Source organism: Dipodomys merriami, unplaced genomic scaffold (assembly GCF_024711535.1).
Source record: "Dipodomys merriami isolate MVZ:Mamm:240054 unplaced genomic scaffold, mDipMer1.0.p SCAF_19, whole genome shotgun sequence".
In the NCBI taxonomy this organism is placed as follows: Eukaryota; Metazoa; Chordata; class Mammalia; order Rodentia; family Heteromyidae; genus Dipodomys; species Dipodomys merriami.
In genome coordinates this window covers 4,107,124-4,132,354 of record NW_027203270.1, presented here as the reverse complement: position 1 = coordinate 4,132,354, position 25,231 = coordinate 4,107,124, and the positions used below count along the sequence as shown (strand labels likewise).

Genomic DNA, 25,231 nt, shown 5'->3' with positions numbered 1-25,231 from the left:
CTGGGCACTGTCTCTCAGCTCTTCAGCTTAAGGCTAGCATTCTACCACTTGAGCCACAGCATCTCTTCTGGCTTTTTCTGCTTATGTGGTGCTGAGGGATCGAACCCAGTGCCTCATGTATGCAAAGCAAACACTCTACCACTGAGCCACCTTCCCAGCCCTGTTTTTATTTCTTTTAAACTCAGAGCTAGGCAGGCATTCTACTGCTTGTTCCATGTCCCTAGATTTTTGTTTGTTTTGGTGGTCCTGGACACTAGATTCAGTTCTTTACCACTCCTACCCTTTCCCAACTGTCTTTATTTATTTATTTTATTTATTTTTGTCTGTGACTGGGACTTGAACTTGGTATTACATGCTTTCGCTCATTGACAGGCACCCTAATACCTGAGTCATGCCTTCAACCTCACCAGCTATCTTTAATAGAAAAAGAAAAAGAAGGTGAGAAGAAATAGAAGAAGTGACTTGTTGGTGGCATTGGTGGCTTGTGACTGTAACTTAGCTACTCAAGAGGCTGAGACCTCGGAGCCAGCCTGGGCAGAAAAGTCTGTGAGATTCTATCTTCAAAATAATCAGAAAAAAGTCAACTGGTCAAATGGTAGAGTGCAAGCCAGGCAAGTGTAAGGCCCTAAGTTCAAGTCCTTATTCCTTGCCAGAGGTTTGAACAAGCATGGGAGGCCTGAAATGGAATGTTTCATTGTTGAAATGTCTTCCAAATTGAAGAGCCAAGCATGTTAGTGTCTCAGAATATAAACTATTTGTATTTAAAACTCTGACGATAAAATACTCCATTGCCTATTCTGGGATCTGAGGATATATATAGCTCAGTGCAATAGCACTGGCACTGGGTTTGATCCACAGAACTGCCAAAAAGAAATCAACTATCTTTTATGTGACACTAATTAATTTAATATATAAACATATAATGTACATACCAAATTTACACATTAAACATATAATTATATGTTAAGTATGCATGCATATCCATACTATATCAGGCACACATGATTATCTAGTAGTAGATTTTCTAATTTTTTTTTTTGTTTGGTCGTGAGGCCTGAACTCTGGGCCTGGGTGGTTTCAAAATGACACTCCCAGATCTCAATTTCCTGAGTAGCTAGGATTACAGGTGTAAGCCACCAGCACCCAGCCAAAAACAATTCTTCATGATCAGCCAGCCAATCACCAAGTCTTTATTGAATGCCTACTTAATGTCCGTATGAACTCCTTACTTGGTGGAGTACTTTCTTTTGTTGTTGTTGTTGTTGGTTGTGGGGCCTGAACTCTGAGTCTGAGCACAGTCCCTCAGCTCTTCAGCTCAAGGCTAGTGCTCTACCACTTGAGCCACAGCACCACTTCCAGCTTTTTCTGCTTATGTGGTACTGAGGAATTGAACCCAGGGCCTCATGCATGCAAAGCAAACGCTCTACCACTGAGCCACCTTCCCAGCCCCTTGGTGGAGTACTTTGTGGCTCGCTAAGCATTTCTATATCCATGATCTCATTTGATTATCTTGACAGTTGTGGGTAGAAGTTGGTACTGGCCTCCCTCTTAGGACTCATTGGCCAAGGAAGCTCTGATTTAGCTCGTCTGGTTGGAAAGATGAGTTATTCATACAAATCAGTGAACCTTTGTATTGAACTGAGAGGACTTGTTCCCAAGAGGGCAGGCATTCAGAAAAGAAGCAATCAAAAGATATTAGAGAAGAAAAAAGTGGCTTTGATACAGCAAGTGGGACTTGGAGGAAGTCCTGAACCAGTATTCATAAACAAGCCTCACACCCATAGTGTAAACTTGGGATGTAGTGACTTCTTTTTCTAATCCTGTTGCTTGAACTCAGGGCCTGGGCACTGTTCTTGAGCCTTTCTGTGCTCAAGGCTAGCATTCTACCACTTGAACCACAGCGCCACTTCTGACTTTTTCTGTTTATATGGTACTTAGGAATCCAAACCAGGGCTTCATGCATGCTAGGAGGCAAGCACTCTAACACTAAGCCATATTCCCAGCCCGTACAGGGCTGCTTTTGAGTAGGTGATCAGGGAAAGGGTTCTTTGAGGAAGTGGCTTTCAAACTAATACCTCATCAGTGGAAGCAGCCAGTCAGGCTAGCATCTATGGGCAGAGCATGCCAAGATAAACAAAGGAAGGCCTTGTAACTTTAGTGGGCTTGTTAGGAGAAAGTGACTAAATGAAGAGTAGACAGGGCCAGTAAACAGGAATGGTAAGGTATTGGAACAGCTCTGAGGCAGCATGAGTTAGCTCATTGTCTAGCTATGTTTCCAGAAGTTCAAAGAGATTGCCAATCTTCTCAGGCAAATATCTAAATGTAGTGTGTGATGATTGCAGATATGATTCTGTCTTATGTATTTCCTTCTATAGACAGGACAATGGTGTGTATAGGGACCTGACTCGAATACCCCTTCCAACCCAACTCTACAACTGGGCCGCACCGGAAGTGATCTTACAAAAGGCAGCCACCATAAAGTCCGACATCTACAGCTATTCCATGATCATACAAGAAATTTTAACAGGTGATCAAGGAGCACATTAACAGTTGACAAGAGTCTCTCTTTCTTTCTCTCTCTCTCTCTTTTTGTGCTAGTCTTGGGGCTTGAACTCAGGAGGCTGAGATCTGAGGATCATGGTTCAGAGCCAGTTGGGGCAGGAAAATTTGTGAATCTTGTTTTTTTTTTTTTTTGTTGGGGGGGCGGCGCTTGAACTCTGGGCCTAGGCACTGTCCCTTAGTGCTTCAGCTCAAGGGGAGCACTCTACCCCCTGAGCCACAGTGCCACTTCTGGTTTTCTGATGGTTAATTGGAGATAAGAGTCTCCTGGACTTTCCTGCCCGGGCTGGCTTTGAACCATGATCCTCAAATCTTAACCTCCTGAGTAGTTAGAATTACAGACGTGAGCCATCAGCGCCCAGCTAAACTATTTTTGTGTGTGGGGGGGTTGTAGGACTTGAACTCTGGGCCTGGACATTGTCTCTGAGCTCTTCAGCTCAAGGCAAGCTCTCTACAACTTGAGCTACAGTGCCACTTCCCCGTAAAACTCTTATCTCCAATTAACCACCATAAAACAAAGTGGTGCTGTGGCTCAAAGTGGTGGAGAACTAGTCTTGAGCAAAAAGAACTCAAGGACACTGGCCAGCCCATGAGTTCAAACCCTATGACCAGCAAAAAGAAAAAAAAAGTACATGACTTTGAAAATAGTTTCTTCAAGGAAACTTTTAAAGGTTTCTGAAAAGATGTTAAATATATCTTATATAAGATGGTGCCCTGAGCTGGGGAGGTGGCTTAGTGGTAGAGTGCTTGCCTTGCATGCATAAGGCCCTGCGTTTAATTCCTCAGCACCACATAAGCAAAAAAAGCCGGAAGTGGCACTGTGGCTGAAGTGGTAGAGTGCTAGGGACACTACCCAGGCCCAGAGTTCAGGCCCACAACCGGCCAAAAAAAAAAAAAAGATGGAGCCTGGGCACTAGTGGTGTATGCCTGTAATCCTAACTACTCAGGAGTCTCAGAGCTGAGGATTATAATTTGAAGGTAGCATTGGCAGGAAAGTCTGTAACACTCTTCTGCTTCTTCTTCTTTTTTTTGTCGGTCATGGGGCTTGAACTCTGGGCTTGGGCATTATCCTTCAGCTCTTCAGGTCAAGGCAAGCACTCTACCACTTGAGCCACAGTGCCACTTCCAGTTTTCTAGTGGTTTATTGGAGATAAGAGACTCACGGACTTTCCTGCACAGGCTGGCTTTGAACCATTATCCTGAGATCTCATCCTCCTGAGTAGCTAGGATTACAGGCGTGAGCCACCGGCGGCCGGCTCTGTGACACTCTTACCTCAACTAACCACCAAAAAGTCAGAAATGGAACTGTGGCTCAAGTGGCAGAGTGCTAGCCTTGAGCAAAATGAAGCTCAGGGACAGTACCCAGCCTTGAGTTTAAGCCCCAGGACTGGAAAAAATTCTATTACCGAGCCATACCCCTAGCATCCCAAGCAAAGTGGGTTGTTTTTTGTTTTTTTTGTTTGTTTGTTTTTTTAGGCAGTCCTGGAGTTTGAACTCAGGGCCTAGGTGCTGTCCATGAACTGCTTTTGCTCAAGGCTGGTACTCTACCACTTGAGCCACTGTGCCACTTCTGACTTTTCCTGTGTATGTATTTCTGAGGAATTGAACCCAGGGCTTCATACATGCTAAGCAAGCACTTTACCACTAAGCCACATTCCCAGCCCCCAAGCAAAGTTTTTAAACTACATATTGGAGTCAATATTTAAGAATCCCCCTGGAATGCCCTTTAAAGAGATGATGTGCCTCAGAGAAACAAATAGGAATTTAATATAGGAGCTAGTAGGTATGTAAGCCGTGTGACCCGAAAGAAATAAAAGCCTTTTCAAACTTATAGGATGTGATGGGAATAACTGTCTTCACATAACTGAAGACAGAAGAACTCCTTCAGAGAGAAACACAAGTTGGGCCTGGTGTCTCACTTTTAATCCTAGCTACTTGGGAGGTGAAGATATGGAAGATCATGGTTTGAGACCATTCCAATAAAAAAGATGGGACCTTTTCTCAACCAGTAAAAAAAGTGGGTTTAGTCATTCAAATTGATCCAGAAACATAAATAGGATTGCAATCCAGAATGGCCTTAACATAAACATGAGATCCTATTAAAAAAAATAACAAGGGGCTGGGAAAGTGGTGCAGTGGTAGCTGCCTTGCGTGCATGAGGCCCTGTGTTTGATTCCTCAGCACCACATAAACAGAAAAAGCTGGAGGAAGTGGCACTGTGGCTCAAGTGGTAGAGTACTAGCCTTGAGCTGAAGAGCTGAAGGACAGTGCCAGCGCCCAGTCCCAGAGTTCAGGCCCCACAAACAACAACAACAAAAAATAACAAAAGCTAAAAGGCTGGTGGCATGGCTAAAGTGGTATTGTGCCTGGCCTACTAAATCTAAGACCCTTAGTTTAAACTTCAGTACCACATATATAAGTACACACACACACACACACACACACACACACACACACACACACACACACACACACACACACACACACACACACACACACACACACACACACACACACACACACACACACACAATAAAAGTATATTCAATTAGGGAGTAAGCAACAGTCAACTACCTTTAGTGGTGTTTGTAGTTTCAGAGGAGAAACCATTCCTCCCATAAGATGAATAAATACAGTGGCTACCCCTCCTAATGTCATAGCCCAGGTTTGTCACGTCTGCCACTGGAGGGCCTACTGTGATTCATACACTACTATTTTCTGACTCTAGCAGGTTACTTGCTTGTGAATGAACTTTCAGGTAGCCCTTTCCTTCCTTCCTTCTTTCCTCCCTTCCTTCCTTTCATTCTTTCATCAGTCATGGGGCTTGAACTCTGGGCCTGCGCGCTGTCCCTGAACTCTTCAGCTCAAGGCAAGCCTCTGCCACTTGAGCCACAGTACAGTACCACTTCTGGTTTTCTGGTGGTTAATTGGAGATAAGAGTCTCACGGAGGCCTGGGAAGGTGGCTCAGTGGTAGAGCGCTTGCCTTGCATGCCTAAGGCCCTGGGTTCGATTCCTCAGCATCCCATAAGCAAAAAGAAAAAAGCCGGAAATGGCGCTGTGGCTCAAGTAGTAGAGCGCTAGCCTTGAGCTGAAGAGCTGAGGGACAGTGCCCAGGCCCAGAGTTCAGGCCCCATAACCAGACCCCCCAAAAAATAAATAAATAAATTTTTTTAAAAAAAGAGTCTCACGGACTTTCCTGCCTGGGCTGGCTTTTTTAAAAATTTTTTTTAATTGTGAAAATACCATACAGAGGAGTTACAATTACATGAGCAAGGTAATGAGTACATTTCTTATCAAGCATTGTTGCCTCCTTTGTTTCCCCTTCCCATCCCTTCCCATCTCCCCCCTCCCCCCCCAGGCTGTCTTTGAATCGTGATCCTCGAATCTCAGCCTCCTGAGTAACTAGGATCACAGGCATGAGCCACTGGTGCCCAGCTTCAGATAGTTTTCTAAAGAAAAAAAGAAGTTGAAGGACTTGACTACATTTGTACAACTTCAGCAAATGTTTATCATATTCTTTCCTCTGACCTTTTCCTTACAGACAACATACCCTGGGATGGCTTAGATGGCTTGGCTATTAAAGAAGCCATAGTCTTGGGAAATTATTTAAAAGCTGATGTCAGGCTTCCAAAACCTTACTATGATATCGTTAAGTCAGGCATCCAAGTCAAGCAGAAAGACCGAACTCTGAACCTTCAAGACATCCGGTATATTCTGAAGAATGACTTAAAGGCAAGTTGTTGGGATTTTATTTCTTCTTATTCTTGTCAGGAAAGTGGGTACCAAGTTATAGAAGGTTTGGAAATCTTCACTTGATTATACTCTTTCACTGTTGCTGAGAAAAGGTTGCTTGGTGAAGGCAGTGGGTTGTTGAGAAGAGCTGAGAGGTTCACTGTAGGCACAGTGAAGATTCCATGAATGGCAGCTGGTATTGCTGGAATAACAAGAAATAAGCTGCTTAGGACTACAGTCAGTCTGTGCAATAAAATAAACATAGGAGGGAGTTTATTTGCTATATAGATAAGCTTTGGAACATTAGTGACATTCAGATGACTATACATATGTCCTTGACAGTATTTCCAATGTTATAGGAGTTCATTGGAGCACAGAGGACTCCACCAACTAAGAGTCCCAGGATACAGAGATATGAACCCCAGTCTAATGTCAATGAGTATCTAGGACTAATTTCAGAACATCGAAAAGAGACCCCAGTCTTTGAAATCAAAGAGCTAAAGGAGACAGGTATGCTGTTAACTCACAAATGAAGTACACCACTTTGATATCAATGTGTTTTGATCTGAAGCTAGTCATTTTCTCCAAGTTAAATGAGTTCTATAAACACTTGGACTAAATTCAGAACTAAGTAATAACAATGTTTGTTTCTAGCATAATTGTCTGTGTATGCGTTTTGTATATACCATAGTCTTGAACTCAGGGCTAGCACTCTCACTCAAGCTGTTTTGCTTATGACTGGTACTCTGCCACCTGAGGTACACCTCTAATCCAGCATTTTGCTTGTTAATTGGAGATGGAGTATCACAGACTTTTTGCCATAGGCTGGCTTGAAACTTTGATCTTCTGGGTTTCAGCCTTCTGGGTAATCACAGGTATGAACCATCTGTGCCTGACATAACACAGTTATTCTTAAGAATTTGAAGCCAGGCACCAGTGGCTCACCCCTGTAGTCCTAGCTACTCAGGAGGCAGAGATCTGAGAATTGTGGTTCAAAGCCAGATTAGCAGGAAAATACATGAGACTTTTTTTTTTTTTTTTGCCAGTCCTACGGCTTGAACTCAAGGCCTGAGTGCTGTATCTGAGCTTCTTTTGCTCAAGGATAGCACTCTACCACTTAGATCATAGTGCCACTGCTGGCTTTTTCTGTTTATGTGGTACTGAGGAACTTAACTCAGGGCTTCATGCATGCTAGGCAAACACTCTACCATGAAGCCACATTCCCAGCCCCCCATGAGACTCTTACCTCCAATAAACTACCCAAAAGCCAAAATGCATCCAGGCCCTGAATTCAGCCCCACCACTAGCCAAAAAACAAAACAAAACAACGAATTGCTTCACTAACGAATTTTTTATTTTAATTTTTTGTTCTTGCTAGGTAGTCACTCCACCACTTGAGCCACTCCTTCAGCTGATTTAAAAAAATTAAGACTATTATCTACTAATGAAGTGTAGTGCAGTGTTACACACTTGTAATCTTAGCTACTCCAGAGGCTATAGGAGCAGCTTTAGAGCTCAGGAATTTAAGGCCAGCTTGGCAAAGTAACAAAGCAACATGTCAAAAAAACCAAAACACCTTCTTCTTTCTATCATTTGCTCCTTATAGAAAATTTGGAATAGTATAAAAAAAAAGTTTCTGTTTTAATTCAGCTGCCTAAGGAGAATTAATTGGTTAACATTTTGATATTTCTTACTGATGTTTATTTTTAATTTAATTAATTTATTTTTGTTGGTCATGGGGCCTGAACTCTGGGCCTGGGAGCTGTCCCTCAGCTCTTCAGCACAAGGCTAGTGTTCTACCACTTGAAACACAGAGCCACTTCCAGCTTTTTCTGCTTATGTGGTGCTGAGGAATCCAACCCAGGGCCTCATGCATGCAAGGCAAGCACTCTACCACTGAGCCACCTTCCCAGCTCTCTTACTGATTTTTAGAACATTAGAGTTTTTGAGCTGGAAAAGGCCTTGCAATCATGAAACTTAATACCTCCCCATTGTAGATGAGATCACTAAGGTTTAAGGAGGTTATGATGATTACAAGTGGAACTTAGGTGTTATAATCCCAGTGTAATCACCATTCACTCAAAACTCTTTTGGCAGGGATGAAGCCTTCCAGAGTAGTCCACCCTCCAAGTGCTCATTATTTGTCTCCATCCCATTTCCTGCAAGCTATATACCAGTCAAACAGAAGAGGTGTGTGGATTAGCTTTGGCATTGTTTTTGAGTTATTCTTCACATAATACAGTGTCTTTTGGGGCTGTGTCTTGACAACTTTTACCAGATGCTGACCAAAAACTTAACTGTAACTGACATAGCAACACTCTTGTCCAAAAAAAGACAGTCTAGTCCTTGAGATCCAGGGACTTGTTTTTGACTGTTAGATGTGTTTTGAACACACTATAAATAAAGAGTATATTAATTTCTGTCTTACATCAAAATTGGGGTTGGAGGAGTGACTCAGTTGGTAGAACACTAGCCTGTGAATGAAAGTGTCAGGTACCAAGTTTGAGTTCGGTCTTGGACCTAAAAATAAAGAAAAGAAAATTGGAACTTTCATCTAGGTTAGAAATAGTCTTTTCCTATGTAGTGTGTCCATCGGTCTTTCATTAGGATTTCACTTCCTGAGAAAGTTGGGAGTGAAAAACTTCCTCCTCCCTCCCATATTCTTGGGCTTCTTGAGCAATAAGCAGGCTGCTTGCTTATCTGCTGACCGTGTCTTCACTTTAACCAGTGTTGTGTTGCACTGTTTTCAACAGGCAGACAAAGCCATTCACCAAGGGAGTACTCTTGTTCCATTGACAAAACACTAGCTCCTCAGTCTCCAGATCCAAGTTCGACCGCCCAGGAGCCTCCTCCTCCTCCTCCTCCACTTGTGCCACAAGAGGCAAGGAGCCTCAGTGCAAGTCAGGCAAGTCTCTGCAGCTTCGAAATCAATGAAATCTACTCAGGCTGTGTGAACTTGGGGGTTTACAAGGAGAACAAACACCCAGAAATGGCTTCCTCTCTTGAGGAGGATAGACCAAACCAGCCAGATGAGTTACAATCTCTGGAAGAAGAGTTGGATAAGATGGAGAAAGAAGTGAATACTTCTTGTGATGAAGATGAGAGCTTTTCAGACATTGACACGGGGCTCTCCTTTGGGGACTGGGACTGGCAAAATGATTCATTCAGTTCACTCAATCAGTCTCAGCCAATCAGAGAAGGCAAGGGCAAAGTGAATAGCAGGTCTATGACTGAGGATTACATCAGTAAATGTGTGCTGAATCTCAAGATTTCACAGACATTGATTCACCAGAATGCTGATATGCTGAGGAATATTGAGCAGAAACTGGATAAGTTTGAGTTGATAGTGAAGGAACAGGAGTGCAGGTCTCTGTGGGAAACCTCAAGAGGGTTTTCAGGTGCCTACAATTTCCCTTCAGCCATGGGACCTCCATCTTTTAGTTATATTCCTCCTGTCATGAAGCTGTCAGGGGAGCAGCAGTCAGATGCCAGTGGCAATTGCCCAACCCTAGCAGGTTCTCTAAGAACAGTGAAAGACTTTCAAGGGGGCCATCTTGGCAAAAGGCCAAAGACACAAAGTGGCTATCACTGGAAACCTTTTGCCCAAGTCACTGAAGAAAACACTGGAGACCAGGCAGAGGCAAACCATCAGGTAAATCAAAATGGGAGGAAAGAACAACCTAAGTGGGACCCTGGTAACGACATTGCCTGTGCAGTGAATGGCATCAATGCAAGGTCCTCTTTGTTTTGGGATATGAGACCTCTAAGGTAGAATTTCAAGGTAGTTATTTTATTTTATTTTATCTTGTCAATTGTGGGGCTTGAATTCAGGGCTTGGGCACTGTTCCTGAGCTCTTTTGCTCAAGGCTAGCTCTACCACTTTGAGCCACAGTGCCACTTCCAGTTTTTGAGTAGTTAATTGGAGGTAAGAGTCTCATGGTGACTTTTCTGCCCAGGCTGGCTTTGAACCCTGATCCTCAGATCTCAGCCTCCTAAATAGCTAGGATAATAGGCATGAGGCACTAGCTCCTGCTCAAGGTAGTTACTTTTAACTCCTCTGTAAATTTGTTTATATTAGGCTGAACCATATGATTCACATAGTTTAACTTATTAAGTACGTGTGTGGGTTGGGGGTCTGGGTCTGGGTCTGGATACTGGGGCTTGAACTCGGCCTCATGCTTTCAATTAGCTCTTTACTCAAGGCTGACATCCCATCACTTAAGCCACAACTCCACTTCCAGCTTTTTACCAATTAATAGGAGATAAAAGTCTCTCAGATTTGTCTACTGGGGCTGGCTTCAACCATGATCTTCAAGTCTTAGCCTCCTGAATACAGACGTGAGCCATGAGCCACCAGTGCGTGGCTTTATTAGATTTTTTTGGATGGGTGTTAATCCCATTTGAAATTGCTCACTCCCACACTCAGAAAACATTTCCACAGGGCTGGGAATGTGGCTTTGTGGTAGAGTGCTTGCCTAACATACATGAAGCCCTGGGTTCGATTCCTTAGAACCATATAAACAGAAAAAGCTAGAAGCGGTATGTGACTTAAGTGGTAGAATGCTATACTTGAACAAAAGAAGTTCAGAGAGAGGCTGGGAAGGTGGCTCAGTGGTAGAGTGCTTGCCTTGCGTGCATGAGGCCCTGGGTTCAATTCCTCAGCACCACATAAGAAAAAAGCCGGAAGTGGCGCTGTGGCTCAAGTGGTAGAGTGCTGGCCTTGAGCTGAAGAGCTGAGGGACAGCGCCCAGGCCCAGAGTTCAGGCCCCACGACTGGACCAAAAAAAAAAAAGACATGGATCAATTCTCATTTTACACAGTGTCAACCTTAAGCTCAAGATCATAAACTTCCAGAGGTTTTTGTTTGCCTTTTTATGTTTCATTTGTCTCACCCACCCAGGCACTGTGGCTCATCTGTAATTGGGAGGCTATTATCAGGAAGATTATGATACAAGTGTGTTTTTTGTGCAAGTCCTAAGGCCTGAAATCAGGGCCTGGGCACTATTTCCAAGTTTTTGTGCACAAGGCTAGTACTCTAGTAGTTGAGCCACAGATCCACTTTCTGACTTTCATGCCTGGGTTAGCTTTGAACTGCAGTTCTCAGATCTCAGCCTCCTGAGTAGCTAGGATTACAGATGTGAGTCACCAGTGCCCAGCGAAGAGTCTCTCCCTCCCTCCCTCTCTGTCCCTTTCTCCCCCTCTTTTTCTCCCTTCCCCCTCCTTCTCTCAACAGTCCTGAGGCTTGAACTCTGGGCCTGGGTACTATCCCTGAGCTTCTTTTTCTCAAGGTTAGTGCTCTACCATTTGGTCCACAGTACTACTTCCACCTTTCTTGAATAGTTTATTAAGTCTCATGGACTTTCTTGCTTGGGTTGGTTTCGAACCACTATCCTCAGATCTCAGCCTCCTGAGTAACTAGGATAACAGACTTGAGCCACTAGCACCCAGCTAAGAGTCTTGTTTTTTAGCAGGGTGGTCTAGATCACAATCCTATTCACAATTTTCATGTAGATGGGATGACAGGCACATGCCACCACACCCAGTTTTTTTATTGGTTGAGTATGGGGGTCTCACGAACTATTTGAGGATGGCCACAAATTTCAGTCCTCCTCCTCATTTCATCCTCACAAGTAGTAAGATTGGAAGTATGAGCTGCTGCATTCGGTTATTGTGTTTTATTTTCACAGCATCCCTACTGAGAGGTATTATTGTCCCTGTTTTATAGGTGAGGAAGTGACAGTAAGAGACGCTTGAATTAGTCTGATTAAGGTTTGAGCTAGAATCCAAGGCCTAGGGCTTCTGCCACAAAGATCTGTTGCTTTCATATTAGTATGGGAGAAAAGGTTCAGGGAAGATCTTTGATTTTTTTTTTTTTTTTTTTTTGTCTGTCATAGGGTCTGAACTTGGCCTGGGCGCTGTCCCTCAGCTCTTCAGCTCAAGGCTAGCGCTCTACCACTTGAGCCACAGTGCCACTTCCAGCTTTTTTCTGCTTATGTGGTGCTGAGGAATCAAACCCAGGGCCTCATGCATGCAAGGCAAGCACTCTACTACTGGGCCAACTTCCTAACCCCTTGATTTCTATTTTGTCTGCTCACTGCAGTCTGTTTGGACTGGGCTCTTGGGGGCCAACGTTTCTGGGTAAAGAAGCCTCTGGGTTAGACATGAATTGAAATAGAGTGTGAGAGTGAATAGAATTCCCTTCTCAAAACACTGAAATATGTTTTTTTTTCTTTTTTAAGATGCCAACTCTGTGTAGTCCTGGAAAACAGAATACAGATGAACAACTTCAACATACTCGAGGAAGTAAGGACACTTTGGAAAGAAGCAGGAACCAAAAGAGTAGGTAGGTCAACATTTTGTATTTTTTCCTGTCACTCTGTCTTACACCTCATGTTGGCTGGCCCTAAGGATACTTAGTGATCTTCATTCTCAATCTGATGAGTGTTGGGATTATAATCCTAGATGTGTGCCACCATACCTATGTAAGAAATTTTATATTCAAATTTATCACTTTACATTAAGTAAATAAGCATTTTTTATGTTAATTAAAAAACTCCAAACTTACTTTGAAATTGTTGGATTTCTTCCAATGTTAAATTTTTAGTCTGTTGCATTCTTTATTCTGTTAGGAACAAGGTCACAGTGATTTATAAACTAACATTAAAAAAAAATTTTAGATTATGTCCTCAGAATAGATTTCCAGAAGCAGAATTACTAGGTCAAAGGCTTTGAGCATTTTAAAGATTCTTGATAGGAGTTGCCAAAAAGCTCTTGAAAGAAGCTGATTTTAGCTGTCTTCCCTGCTTTCAGTCTAGCTGGGGAGTAGTGCATTCTGGACAATGAGGATTTTTATTTTTTGGTCGTTTGTGGGGCTTGAACTCTGGGCCTGGGTGCTGTCCCTCAGCTGTTCAGCTCAAGGTGAGTACTCTACCACTTGAGCTACAGCACCACTTCTGGTTTTCTGTGGTTTTATTGGAGATAAGAGTTTCACGGACTTTCCTGCCCGGGCTGGCTTTGAACCGTGATCTTTAGATCTCAGCCTCCTGAGTAGCTAGGATTACAGGCGTGAGCCACCAGTGCCCGGCACAATGAGGATTTTATATCTGTGCCATAGATATACAGTGTGTGTGTGTGTGTGTGTGTGTGTGTGTGTGTGTGTGTGTGTGTGTGTGTGTGTGTGTGTGTGTGTGTGTGTGTGTGTGTGTGTGTGTGTGTGTGTGTGTGTGTGTGTGTGTGTGTGTGTGTGCGCGCGTGTGTGTGGGCCCATGCCAGTACTGGGGCTTAAACTCGGTCTGGGCACTATTTCTTGGCCTTTTCACTCAAGGCTGGAGCTCTACCATCTGAGTCATACTTCTACTTTTGGGTTTTGGCTGGTTAATTGGAGATAAGCATCTTACGGACTTTCTTGCCCAGGCTGTCTTTAAACCATGATCTTTAGATCTTAGAATCCTTTTTGTTTTTTTTTTTTGGGTCTGGTCGTGGGGCCTGAACTCTGGGCTTGGGCGCTGTCCCTCAGCTCAAGGCTAGCGCTTTACCACTTGAGCCACAGCGCCACTTCTGGCTTTTTTCTTATATGGTGCTGAGGAATCGAACCCAGGGCCTCAGGCATGTAAGGCAAGCGCTCTACCACTGAGCCAACTTCCCAGCCCGATCTTAGAATCCTAAGTAGCTAGAAGTACAGGTGTGAGCCACTTTTTTTTTTTTTGCCTGTCATTGGGCTTGAATTCAGGGCCTGGACACTGTCCCAGAGCTTCTTTTGCTCAAGGCCGGAACTCTACCACTTGAGCCATAGTATCACTTCTGGCTTTTTTTCTGTTTATGTGGTACTGCAGAATCGAACCCAGGTCTTGATGCATGCTAGGCAAGCACTCTACCACTAAGCCAGTTTCTTAGCCGGTGAGCCACATTTTTTTTTTTTTTTTTTTTTTTTTGTCAGTCCTGGGGCCTGAACTGTGGGCCTGAGCGCTGTCCCTCAGCTCTTCAGCTCATGGCTAGCGCTCTACCACTTGAGCCACAGCGCCACTTTCGGCATTTTTTTCTTTTTTGCTTATGTGGTGCTGAGGTATCGAACCCAGGGCCTTATGCATGCAAGGCAAGCGCTCTACCACTGAGCCACCTTCCCAGCGTGAGCCACATTTTTGAAGAGTTACTTTAATAGAAAGCAAAATGTATATAATTGTAGGATATTTAGAGGGGGGGGGAAAAAGACTATTTTACAGATAAGAAATCCTAGTCCAGAGGCTGGGAAAGTGGCTCAGTGGTAGAGTGCTTGCCTTGCATGCATGAGGCCCTGGGTTCAATTCCTCAGTACCACATACACAGGAAAAAAAAAAGAAATTCTAGTCTAGAGAAATTGACATTTGCTGAAAATCAGACAACTGATCTAGTAAGTTAGGGTCCTGAACTCAGAGATACTAAACTGAAGGTCTCAGAGTGCATTTTCAGGATTCTGTTATCTTATGATTGTCTTGACAAAAGTTAGTTATTATGTTATTATGGATATACCAGTGGGCGTGATAACAATTCTGATAGAAGGACAGGAACTGAACCTTAAGCGAACCCTTGATTTATGACACTGCCGGTAGGGTGAATTTCCCTGGAACAGGCTTCTGGCTGAGGAAACTGTATTTCAATTATGGCTTTGATCTACTTCTGAAAATTTCTCAAGAGCATTTTTAGAATCATGAAATCTGAATTTGGAAATGAAAAAACTTGAGATCCTCTAAGCCTAATCTTTTCATTTTTCAGCCAAGAAAGTTCTATGGAGTCTAGTGCCCGAGCCAAAGTCACACAGCCAAATAGTGTACTTTTCCCAGTGTCAAGTCATACATTCAGACCTCCTGGGTCATGTAGCCCCTGCCAGAGCTCCACCAGGTAAGGAGTCTTACAGTCTCAACGGGGAGGGGCTTGGTGCCCTCTAGTGGTGGCATGATCAGTGCAGCTCCAGAAATAGCTCTAGAATTTGGGGATGATACTGGGTTTAAGAGTTCTGTCTGCTGGGCGCTGGTGGCTCACGCCTGTAATCCTAGCTACTCAGGAGGCTGAGATCTGAGAATCGCGGTTCAAAGCCAGCCCGGGCAGGAGAGACCGTGAGACTCCTATCTCCAATAAACCACCAGAAAACCGGAAGTGGTGCTGTAGCTCAAGTGGTAGAGTGCTCACCTTGAGCTGAAGAGCTGAAGGACAGAGCCCAGACCCAGAGTTCAAGCCCCACGGCCGACCAAAAAAAAAAAAAAAAAAAAAAAGAGTTCTGTCTGGCACTGAAACAAATTGATATTTGTGTCATTGTTTCCACCTCATCCTCCCAAATAACCCTGTAATTTAGGATTAATGTGGAATATGGGTCTTCTGAAATCTGTAATGCAAAGTCAAGAAATAATGAAGATGATGAAGTACACTTAAAATGGAAAAGTGAGTATGAAGAAAAACAAAGTTAAAAGTAACTTAGTTGACATCTGTTTTGTTTTGCGGTACTGGATATATATGCTAGTTAAGTGCTGTACCACTGAGCAATCTTCTAAGACGCTGCTTGATATCTTTTAAGTACAGAGCATGTGTCTTACTTTAGGGCCATAACAAAGTCCTCCTATATTTTTCTTCTCTAAGGTTGTTTGTGTTTTTGTTTGTTTGTTTGTTTTTGTTTTTTTGTGCTGGTCCTAGGGCTTGAACTCAGGGCATGGGCACTGTCCGTGAACTTCTGTTCTCAAGGCTAGTGCTCTACCACTTGAGCCACAGCTCTATTTCCAGCTTTTTTGGTGCTTAATTGGAGATAAGTATCTTACAGACTTTGCTGTCTTGGCTGGCTTTAAACTGCAATCCTCAGAATCTCAGCTAGGAGTAGCTAGGATTATAGGTATGAGCTACCAGTGCCTGGTTGAGATCATTCTAACTTAAAAACCATGCCCTTCTAACTAGAAACTGCAGAAGGAAATGTTTGTATTTTTAGACTTGACAAGAAATATTTCTATTGTCTTTATAAATGCATATTATATAACATGTATAATAGATTACACAATAGATATCTAATCAATAAGCATTCTTCAAGTGGGAGAACATGCAGGGTCACTCTAACATAGTTTGTGAGCATTATCTTTTTGTATCAGTATTATCTTATAAACTTAAAAGGATAAATCAGGTGCGGTTGTACATACCTGTAATCCTAGCTACTTGGGAGGCTGAGGTCTGAGGATTGCTGTTTAAAGCCAGCTTAGACAGGAAAGACCCATGAGAGTCTTATCTCCAATTAAATATCAAAGGGAAAAAAAACCCAGAAGTAGAGGTGTGGTAGTAGAATGCCAGCCTTGAGTGAAAAAGCTAAGAGTGTGAGGCTCTGAGTTTAAGCTCCCTCCCCCCTCCCCCGAAAAGATGCACACACATATTTAGTATTAGTGACACTAGTAGTAGTATAGAACATTTGGGGGAAAGGCATATATGTACATACCCTTTCTGCTACAGACTGAAAGTTCCAGATGGTGTTTATCTCATTAAATAAAAAAAGAGGGTCCTTCAACACATTTGCTGCTGCCTTCAATTCAACATCAAAGGCTTCTGTTTGGATTAACTAAATGAAATTATTTCCCCTGCTCATCAGTATTCCCTTCTCCTCTTTACTAAGACAAACAGGCCAAGTTAGGATGATGTAATTGTACAAAGGCAACTATTGGTATTATATGAGCTATAATAGTATTACACATCTCTTCATGATGAAAGCCTTTGTTTCTAAAGTTAACAATGATGTTTTAAATGATTTTTCCTGTGTCCAGTGGAGGTGAAAGAAATGGCAGAAAAAGCAGCTATGGGGCAGCTTCCATTACTTCCTTGGCATCCTCAGAGTAGTTTGACTTTCAAGAGTAAGCCTGAAAATGAGCATGATTACCTACTACAGCCCCCTGTTTCGGGCGTTGAAAATGAGGACTGGCAGCAAGTTGTAGAGTATCACGGCAAAAATGATGAACCAGGAAGAAATGTCAAGTTTAGCAAGATGGACAACAGCGACTACGACAGAGACAAGCCTGTCAGACAGCGTGGGACCCAAAGTTTCACCAGTAAGTTCATTTTGGGGGAATTGAGGTAGCTGAACACTATCATGTTCTATTTCAGTGTATCAGCTCTCAAAAATATGTAAACAAGCCGGGCGCCAGTAGCTCATGCCTACAATCCTAGCTACTCAGGAGGCTGAGATCTGAGGATCTTGGTTCAAAGCCAGCCCAGGCAGGAAAGACCATGAGACTCCTATCTCCAATAAACCACCAGAAAACCAGAAGTGGCGCTGTAGCTCAAGTGGTAGAGCGCTCGCCTTGAGCTGAAGAGCTGAGGGACAGTGCCCAAGCCCAGAGTTCAAGCCCCATGACTGACAAAAAAAAAAAAAAAAGTAACACCTGGAATGTTTTCTTGCCCTATCTTTGTTACTTTTCTGGCAACCTTGAATTACAAGAGAAAGTAGCATATCTTTATACCTCACTGAACTTCATATAGGCAAAGAAGGGGGCAGTGATTCATGAGTTTTTCTATTATTTTGTTAGAGGAAACAAAATAATCTCCATGTACTGATGCTGGTCCTATTCTAACTCAGCAAGGAATTGAACCTTTCTTAGGGTGAAAATGAACCATCACTATTATCAGTTTCTGTACATTTCATTTGAAAGCTGAAAATAAATACACTGAGTCTATACCACGTGAACCTAGAGACAGTATGAGACATTTATGATCATCACTTTATAAATTTGCAGGTTAAAACTGTTTAAGACTGAGCCAGGTGGCCAGGTGTTGGTGACTCATGCCTAATCCTTACTACTCAGGAGGCTGAAATCTGAGGATTGAGGTTCAAAGCCAGTCTGTGCAGAAAAGTCTATAAAACTCTTCATAGGCTTGAGTGGAGCTCTGGCTTAAGTGTTAAAACACCAGCCTTGAGCAAAAGCAGCTCAGGGACAGAGCTGAAGCCCTGAGATAAAGCCCTCTTGGACCAGCACACACACACAAAAGACTGAGCTAGGTACCAGTGGAACACAGCTGTAATTTTAACTACCTAGGATGCTGAGACTAGGAGATTTCAGTTTTAGGGCAGCTTGGGTAGAAAAGTTCATGAGACCCTTATTAGTCATAGCTGAGCACACTGACATGTGCCTGTCACCCTAGCTACTGTGAGAAGCCTAAAATAGGTGGATCTAGGTCCACATATGCATCCAGCAAAAAGTTAGACTGTATTTCAAAAATACTAGCACAAGCCAGGTGCTGGCAGCCCATGCCTAGCTACTCAGGAGGCTGAGATCACAGTTCAAAGCTTGCCCAGGCAAGGAAGTTCATGAGACTCTTATCTCCAGTTAACCACCAGAAAACTGGAAGTAGAGCTATGGCTCAAAATGATAGAGCACTAGCCTTGAGTGGAAAAACTCAGATCCTGAGTTCAAGCCCCATGACTGGTAAAAAACAAAAAAGTACTGGAGTTATGGCTCAGTGCTAAAGTACCTACCTGTTTAGCAGCCCTGACACTGAATTCAAACTTTTAATATTGCCCTCCCAAACCCCCCTGCAAAAAAAAGCTTTGAAGATTGCATTTTTGTTGTTGTTGGTCATGGGGTTTGAACTCTAGACCTCAGTACTGTCCCTCAGCTCTTCAACTCAAGGCTAGTGCTCTACAACTTGACCCACAGTGCCACTTCTGGCCTTTTCTTTTTATGTGGTGCTGAGGAATCGAATCCAGGGCCTCATGCATGCAAGGCAAGCACTCTACCACTGAGCCACCTTCCCAACCCCTGAAGACTGCATTTCTACCTAGTAATTTGCTTACAACCTAGTTGGGATATTGTTTCATCATTTGTGAGTCAAAGAAAGGGATATCTAAAATTATCATTTATCTTAGACAAAAAGTCTGTTATCTTGGGTTTTATTTTTATTTTTTTATTTTATTTTTAGGTTGTTTGTGGGGCTTGAACTCTGGGCCTGGGCACTGTCCCTGAGCTCTTCAGCTCAAGGCAAGCGCTCAATCACTTGGGCCATAGTGCCACTTCCGTTTTTCTGGTGGTTAATTAGAGATAAGAGTCTCACGGCCCAGCCTAGTGCCAGTGGCTCACACCTATAATCCTAGCAACTCAGGAGGCTGAGATCCGGATCGGGGTTCAAAGCCAGGCTGGAAAGTTCATGAGACTCATCTCCAATAAACCACTGGAAAATGGAAAGTGGTGCTTTGGCTCAAGTGGTAGAATGCTAGCCTTGAGCTGAAGAGCTGAAGGACAGTGCCCAGACCCAGAGTGCAAGCCTCCAATTGACAAAAAAAAGTCTCACAGATTTCCTGCTGGCTTTGAACTGTGACCCCCAAATCTTAGCCTCCTGAGTACATAGGATTACAGGCATGAGCCACTGGTGCCCAACTTTTTTTTTTTGGGGGGGGGGGTCCGGTCGTGGACCTGAACTCTGGGCCTGGGCACTGTCCCTCAGCTCTTCAGTTCAAGGCTAGCACTCTACCACTTGAGCCACAGCACCACTTCTGGCTTTTTTTTTCTGCTTATGTGGTGCTGAGGAATCGAACCCAGGGCCTCATGCATGTGAGGCAAGCGCTCTACCACTGAGCCACCTTCCCAGGCCATGCCCAACTTTTTTAAATAAAAAAAATTTTTTTTTATTTAAAATCTGTTCTTCACCAAGTATCTTTTTTTTGAATGGGATAGGGGCAAAATGAGACAGGACTATGTTTTGGGACCAGGTTTAACTAACAGTCTCCACTGTCTCTAGTGAACTTAATATAAGGGGTATGTCCATCTTTTATAGACCATGCGTACATAATTTCTCTCATTGCCTTTTCTCTTTTCATTCTATTGATCTCATTTAATGACCATGTCTGTGATTGTTTTATAATCACTAGATATCAGGCACCCATCTTCCAGAACACATGAGCAGCCAAAGCATAGTGGAGCTTTTCAAGCAAGTTTCAACACATCTGTGGCCATTGAGAAATCTTCCAGCGTAAGTAATACTGGACCTGGAGATAGAGCCAAGTTGAGCCCAAGGATCTAATAAAGTAGAATTGAGTTGTATTTATGTATCATAACATCGAAATAGTATCTATAGGAGTGAGATATACTAACTGTATACAATCATTAAAAAATATAAACTGGCTGGCATCAGTGGCTCATGCCTGCTACTCAGGAGGCTGAGCTCTAAGGATCATGGTTCAAAGTCAGTCTGGGCAGGAAAGTCTATGAGATTTATTTCCAATTAACCATCAAAAAACCAGAAGTGGTGCTGTGGGTGAAAGTGGTAGAGTGCTAGCCTTGAGTGAGAAAGCTCAGGGACAGCATCCAGGTCCTGAGTTCAAGCCCCAAGATCGGCACAAAAATATATATAATAAATATATAGCATATGTAACATATATAAATATATAATTTGTGTGTGTTACTTATATATAAACTGGGCACTGGTCCCTCACATCTGTAAGCTTAGCTACTTAGAAGTCTGAGATCTGAGATTTGAAACCAACCTAGGCAGGAAAGTCCATTTCCAGTTAGTCAACAGAAAGCCACAAGTGGAGCTGTGGCTCAAGTGGTAGATCAGACTTGTGAGAAAGCACACACACCTGTATTCATGTGTATATATGTGTATATGTGTATATGTGTATATATGTATATATGTGTATTCATGTGTATGTACATGTATATGTGCACAGTAGATCTACAGATATGTAGATATATACACACATGTATATGTTTACATGCTAGTTAGAATGACAATATAAAAATACAATAGTAATATAAGGTCTTTTGAAGACACAATACAGTATTAAGTGGGAAAGGTAGGAAGCCAGGTTGTCTGAGCAATTTTAATGATATAAGAAACAAAGGACTGAGCACTCTAAAATGCACAGAGAGATGAATGGAAAAAATTGTGTCTAATGAAATAAGCCACAAAATATCTGTAGGCATACCTGGAGGTAAGGCTATGTGTAATCAGGGCCTGAATGGAGTAAAATAATCAGAAAAAGAAGATATGGAAAGGAAATGCTGTTACTTAATATTTTAATTATGTTCTTCTAAAGTTAAAACTCAGATGAGATTTTGTTAATAAGCATCATTTTTCTAAGAGGTCCACTGATTTTCATAAGTAATAAACATTGTCAGAATAGTTATATACAGTTGGCTAGTGTGCCTAGAACCACAAAAGGGATGGAGAAAGGTAGGTTGGGAAGTGACAAGAATAAAGTACCCTCAAAATTGTACTCATTTGAGCTGGGAATGTGGCTTAGTGGTAGAGTACTTGCCTGGCATTCATGAAGCCCTGAGTTTGATTCTTCAGTACCACATACACAGAAAAAGCCAGAAGTGGTGCTATGGCTCAAGTAGTAGAGTGCTAGCCTTGAGCAAAAAAGAAGCCCAGGGACAGTGCTCAGGCCCTTAGTTCAAGCCCCAGGACTGGCAAAAAATGTATTCATTTATTATAGTTACGATTATTATTATTGACCTCAGGGCATGGGCACTGTCCCAGAGATTCTTTTTCTAAAGGTTGGTGCTCTACTACTTAAGCAACAGTGCCACTTCCAGTTTTTTCTTTTTTCTTTTTTTTTGTTAGTCGTGGGCCTGGGACTTGTCCCTTAACTCTTCAGCTCAAGGCTAGTGCTCTACCACTTGAGCCACCGCATCATCTCCAGCTTTTTCTGTTTATGTGGTTCTGAGGAATCCAACCCAGGGCCTCATGCATGCGAGACAAGCACTTTACCACTAAGCCACCTTCCCAGCCCCTCCAGTTTTTTCTGAGTAGTTTATTGGAATAAAAGTCTTAGACTTTCTTGCCCTGGCTGACTTCGAATCGCAGTCCACAGATCTCAATCTCAGTCTCTTGAGTAACTAGGATTACAGACATGAGCTACTAGCACCTGGCCAAAAATTTTATTTTTATTATTGAAGTTGCATTGCTATTTTTTTTGCCAGTCCTGGGGCTAGAACTCAGAACTCAGGGTTTGGGTGCTGTCCTGAGCTTCTTTTGTTCAAGCATAGCATTCTGTCACTTGAGCCACAGCACCACTTCTGGCTTTTCAGTTTATGTGCTACTGAGGAATCAAACCCAGGGCTTCATGCATGCTAGGCAAGCACTCTACCACTAAGCCACCTTCCCAGCCCCCTGCTTTGCTCTTTTAAAGATTCTGTTGCTCCACTTTGCTTCCAATGATAATATGAAATGGACTTGCAAGTTCTGAGCAGCCTCATCCTTCTTATACACAGTGACACTAGTATGCAGCTATGTCTTCTCTTGAGAGGTCATGGTGTTTAAATTTGGTCGTCAGCTTTAGTTGTCTAGGGCCTCTCTTCTCTCCTAGAATTTTAGAGCAGAAAGATTGCTTAAATTCCACCCATTCTGCAAGGAGATGGAATAGTTCACAACTGCATTGTAAAAAGGCAAGCAGTGGCCCACAGATTGTAAAAAGGCAAGCAGTGGCCCACAGACAGACGAGGTGAGCCAGCTGAGCTGTCCATGGGCTCTGGGTAGTCTCAGACAAGCCCATTGTTACCACTACATTAAGTTGTAAAGGGATTTGTTTACAACAAACAGCAAATTAAAAGTGATTTTCTTACATTATTAATAGAATCTATCTGTGCAGTCAACTTATTCAGCAGAATCTTCTGAGGACATAACAGATGAGTTTTTAACTCCAGACCATGAATATTTTTATTCTGCTGCTCAAGAAAACTTATCTGTACAGGTAAACATCATATATTTGCCTTATTCCTTTTAAATCTCTCTCTCTCTCTCTCTCTCTCTCTCTCTCTCTCTCTCTCTCTCTCTCTCTCTCTCTCTCTCTCTCTCTCTCGTGTGCGCGTGCTCACGGTGGCTCTGTGTGTGTGTGTGTGTGTGTGTGTGTGTATGTGTATACATCAGTACTGGGGTTTGAACTAAAGAGTCTTGATACTATCTCTGGTCCTCTATCACAGCTCTACTTCTGATTTTGTTGGTTAACTGGATTTTTGCTGTCCAGGCTGACTTTAAACCATTAAGTCCTGAGTATTTCGGATTACAGGTGTGAGTTACTGTATGTGGCTTAAATCATTTTTATTGAGAAAAATACCTTGTATTAAAAAGTTTCCATGGTTTTCATTTTTTTTGTCTGTCCTGGGCTTGAACTCTGGGCCTGGGGGCTGTCTGTGAGCTCTTCAGCTCAAGGCGAGCACTCTACCACTTGAGCCACAGTGCTACTTTGTTTTCTGGCAGTTAATTGGAGATATGAGTCTCACAGACTTTCCTTGCTGGGGCTGGCTTTGAACCATGATCCTCATATCTTAGCCTCCTCAATAGCTAGGATTACAGGCATGAGCCACTGGCGCCTGGCTTGGTTTTCATATTTTCATACTTCTTTTTTCTTTTTTCAGTACTAGGGTTTGAACTCAGGGCCTCATGATTGCTAGGCTCATACTGTACCACTTGAGTTATACTTCCAGCCTTGGCTATTTGGAAATGGAATCTAGCAAAATATCTGATCAGCTAGGATTATAGGCATGAACTCCTAATGCCTGGCTGTGTGTGTGTGTGTGTGTGTGTGTGTGTGTGTGTGTGTGTGTGTGTGTGTGTGTGTGTGTGTGTGTGTGCGCGCGCGTGTGCGCGTGTGCGTGCACGCGCCATCTGGGACTTGAACACAGGGCCTGGTTACTGTCCCTTAACTTCTTTTTTTTTTTTTGGTCGGTCGTGGGGCTTGAACTCTGGTCCTGGGCGCTGTCCCTCAGCTCTTCAGCTCAAGGCGAGCGCTCTACCACTTGAACTACAGCGCCACTTCCGGTTTTCTGGTGGTTTATTGGAGATAGGAGTCTCACGGTCTCTCCTGCCCGGGCTGGCTTTGAACCGCGATCCTCAGATCTCAGCCTCCTGAGTAGCTAGGATTACAGGCGTGAGCCACCAGCGCCCGGCTTTCCCTTAACTTCTTTGCTCAAGGCTACTGCTTGGGCCACAGCTCTACTTTTTTTGGTGCTTAATTGGAGAAAAGTGTCTCACAAACTTTCCTGCCCAGGCTGGCTTTGAACTGTGATCCTCAGATCTCAGCCTCCTGAGTTGGTAGGATTACAGGCATGAGCCACCAGTGCTTGGCTAAAGAATTAATTAATTAATTTATTTATTTATATTGTAAAAATATTACAGAGGGGTTATAATTACATGAGCAAGGTAATGAGTGCATTTCTCATCAAGCATTGTTGCCTGCTCCTTTGTTGCCCCTTACCATCCCTTCCCGCCTCCCACCCTACCCCCACCAGAACATATTTTCATTAGCATGTATTAGTTGTGCAACCCTTTTTGGTTGCCTTGCCTCTCTCCTTTTGGTTTTCATCCCCAACAATAGTCTTTTACTTTCCTATGATTTCTTTTTGTTTTGTTTTGTTTTGTTTTTGTGTGTTCTGGTCCTGGGGCTTGAACTCAGGGCTTACATATTATCCCTGAGCTGCTTTTGCTCAGGGCTAGCACTCTTACCAATTGACCATAGCACTAATTCCAGCTTTATCTGAGTAGTTTACTGGCCATAAGAGTTTTCCTGCACTTTCCTGCCCTGGCTGGCTTCAAACTGTGATCCTCAGATCTCAGCCTCTTGAGTAGTTAGGATTATAGGCATGAGCCACCAGCACCCAGCTTGATTTCTGTTTAAATTTTTTTGCATGTACTAATTGTAAACAGGGTATAATTACCATAGCAATTTGCACATGCATATATTATGATTCAGTAGCTTTCAATGACTTTCCACTGTGTATTTCAATATTATTCATCCTCCAGCCTTTTTTGGGGGAGGGGAGGGGTGTTGGTCATGATGCTTGAACTCAGGGCCTAATCTCTGTCCTCTGCTGAGCTTTTTGCTCAAGGTTAGTGCTCTACCACTTTGAGCCACAGCACTACTTCCAATTTTCTGGTAGATAAGAGTCTCACGGACGCCCCAGCTGGCTTCAAACTGCAATCCTCAGATCTCAGCCTCCTGAGTTG

General features: G+C 43.1%; 1 protein-coding gene across 7 annotated transcripts in view; it reads left to right on the top strand.

The window, feature by feature from the left end:
• Tex14 (testis expressed 14, intercellular bridge forming factor) overlaps positions 1–25,231 on the top strand; it is a 115,429-nt gene that overhangs the window by 49,763 nt on the left and 40,435 nt on the right. For 3 of the 7 annotated variants that reach the window (XM_070027018.1, XM_070027019.1, XM_070027017.1), the window contains exons 11-21: positions 2,376–2,527; positions 6,102–6,292; positions 6,652–6,802; positions 8,390–8,482; positions 9,046–9,944; positions 12,532–12,635; positions 15,041–15,166; positions 15,618–15,703; positions 17,056–17,337; positions 20,151–20,251; positions 22,863–22,979. In XM_070027018.1, the coding sequence (XP_069883119.1) occupies positions 2,376–2,527; positions 6,102–6,292; positions 6,652–6,802; positions 8,390–8,482; positions 9,046–9,944; positions 12,532–12,635; positions 15,041–15,166; positions 15,618–15,703; positions 17,056–17,337; positions 20,151–20,251; positions 22,863–22,979 (2,302 nt within the window). The remainder of the gene's footprint in view (positions 1–2,375; positions 2,528–6,101; positions 6,293–6,651; positions 6,803–8,389; positions 8,483–9,045; positions 9,945–12,531; positions 12,636–15,040; positions 15,167–15,617; positions 15,704–17,055; positions 17,338–20,150; positions 20,252–22,862; positions 22,980–25,231) is intronic. The other 4 variants (XM_070027023.1, XM_070027020.1, XM_070027021.1 and 1 more) reach the window with 4 other exon arrangements.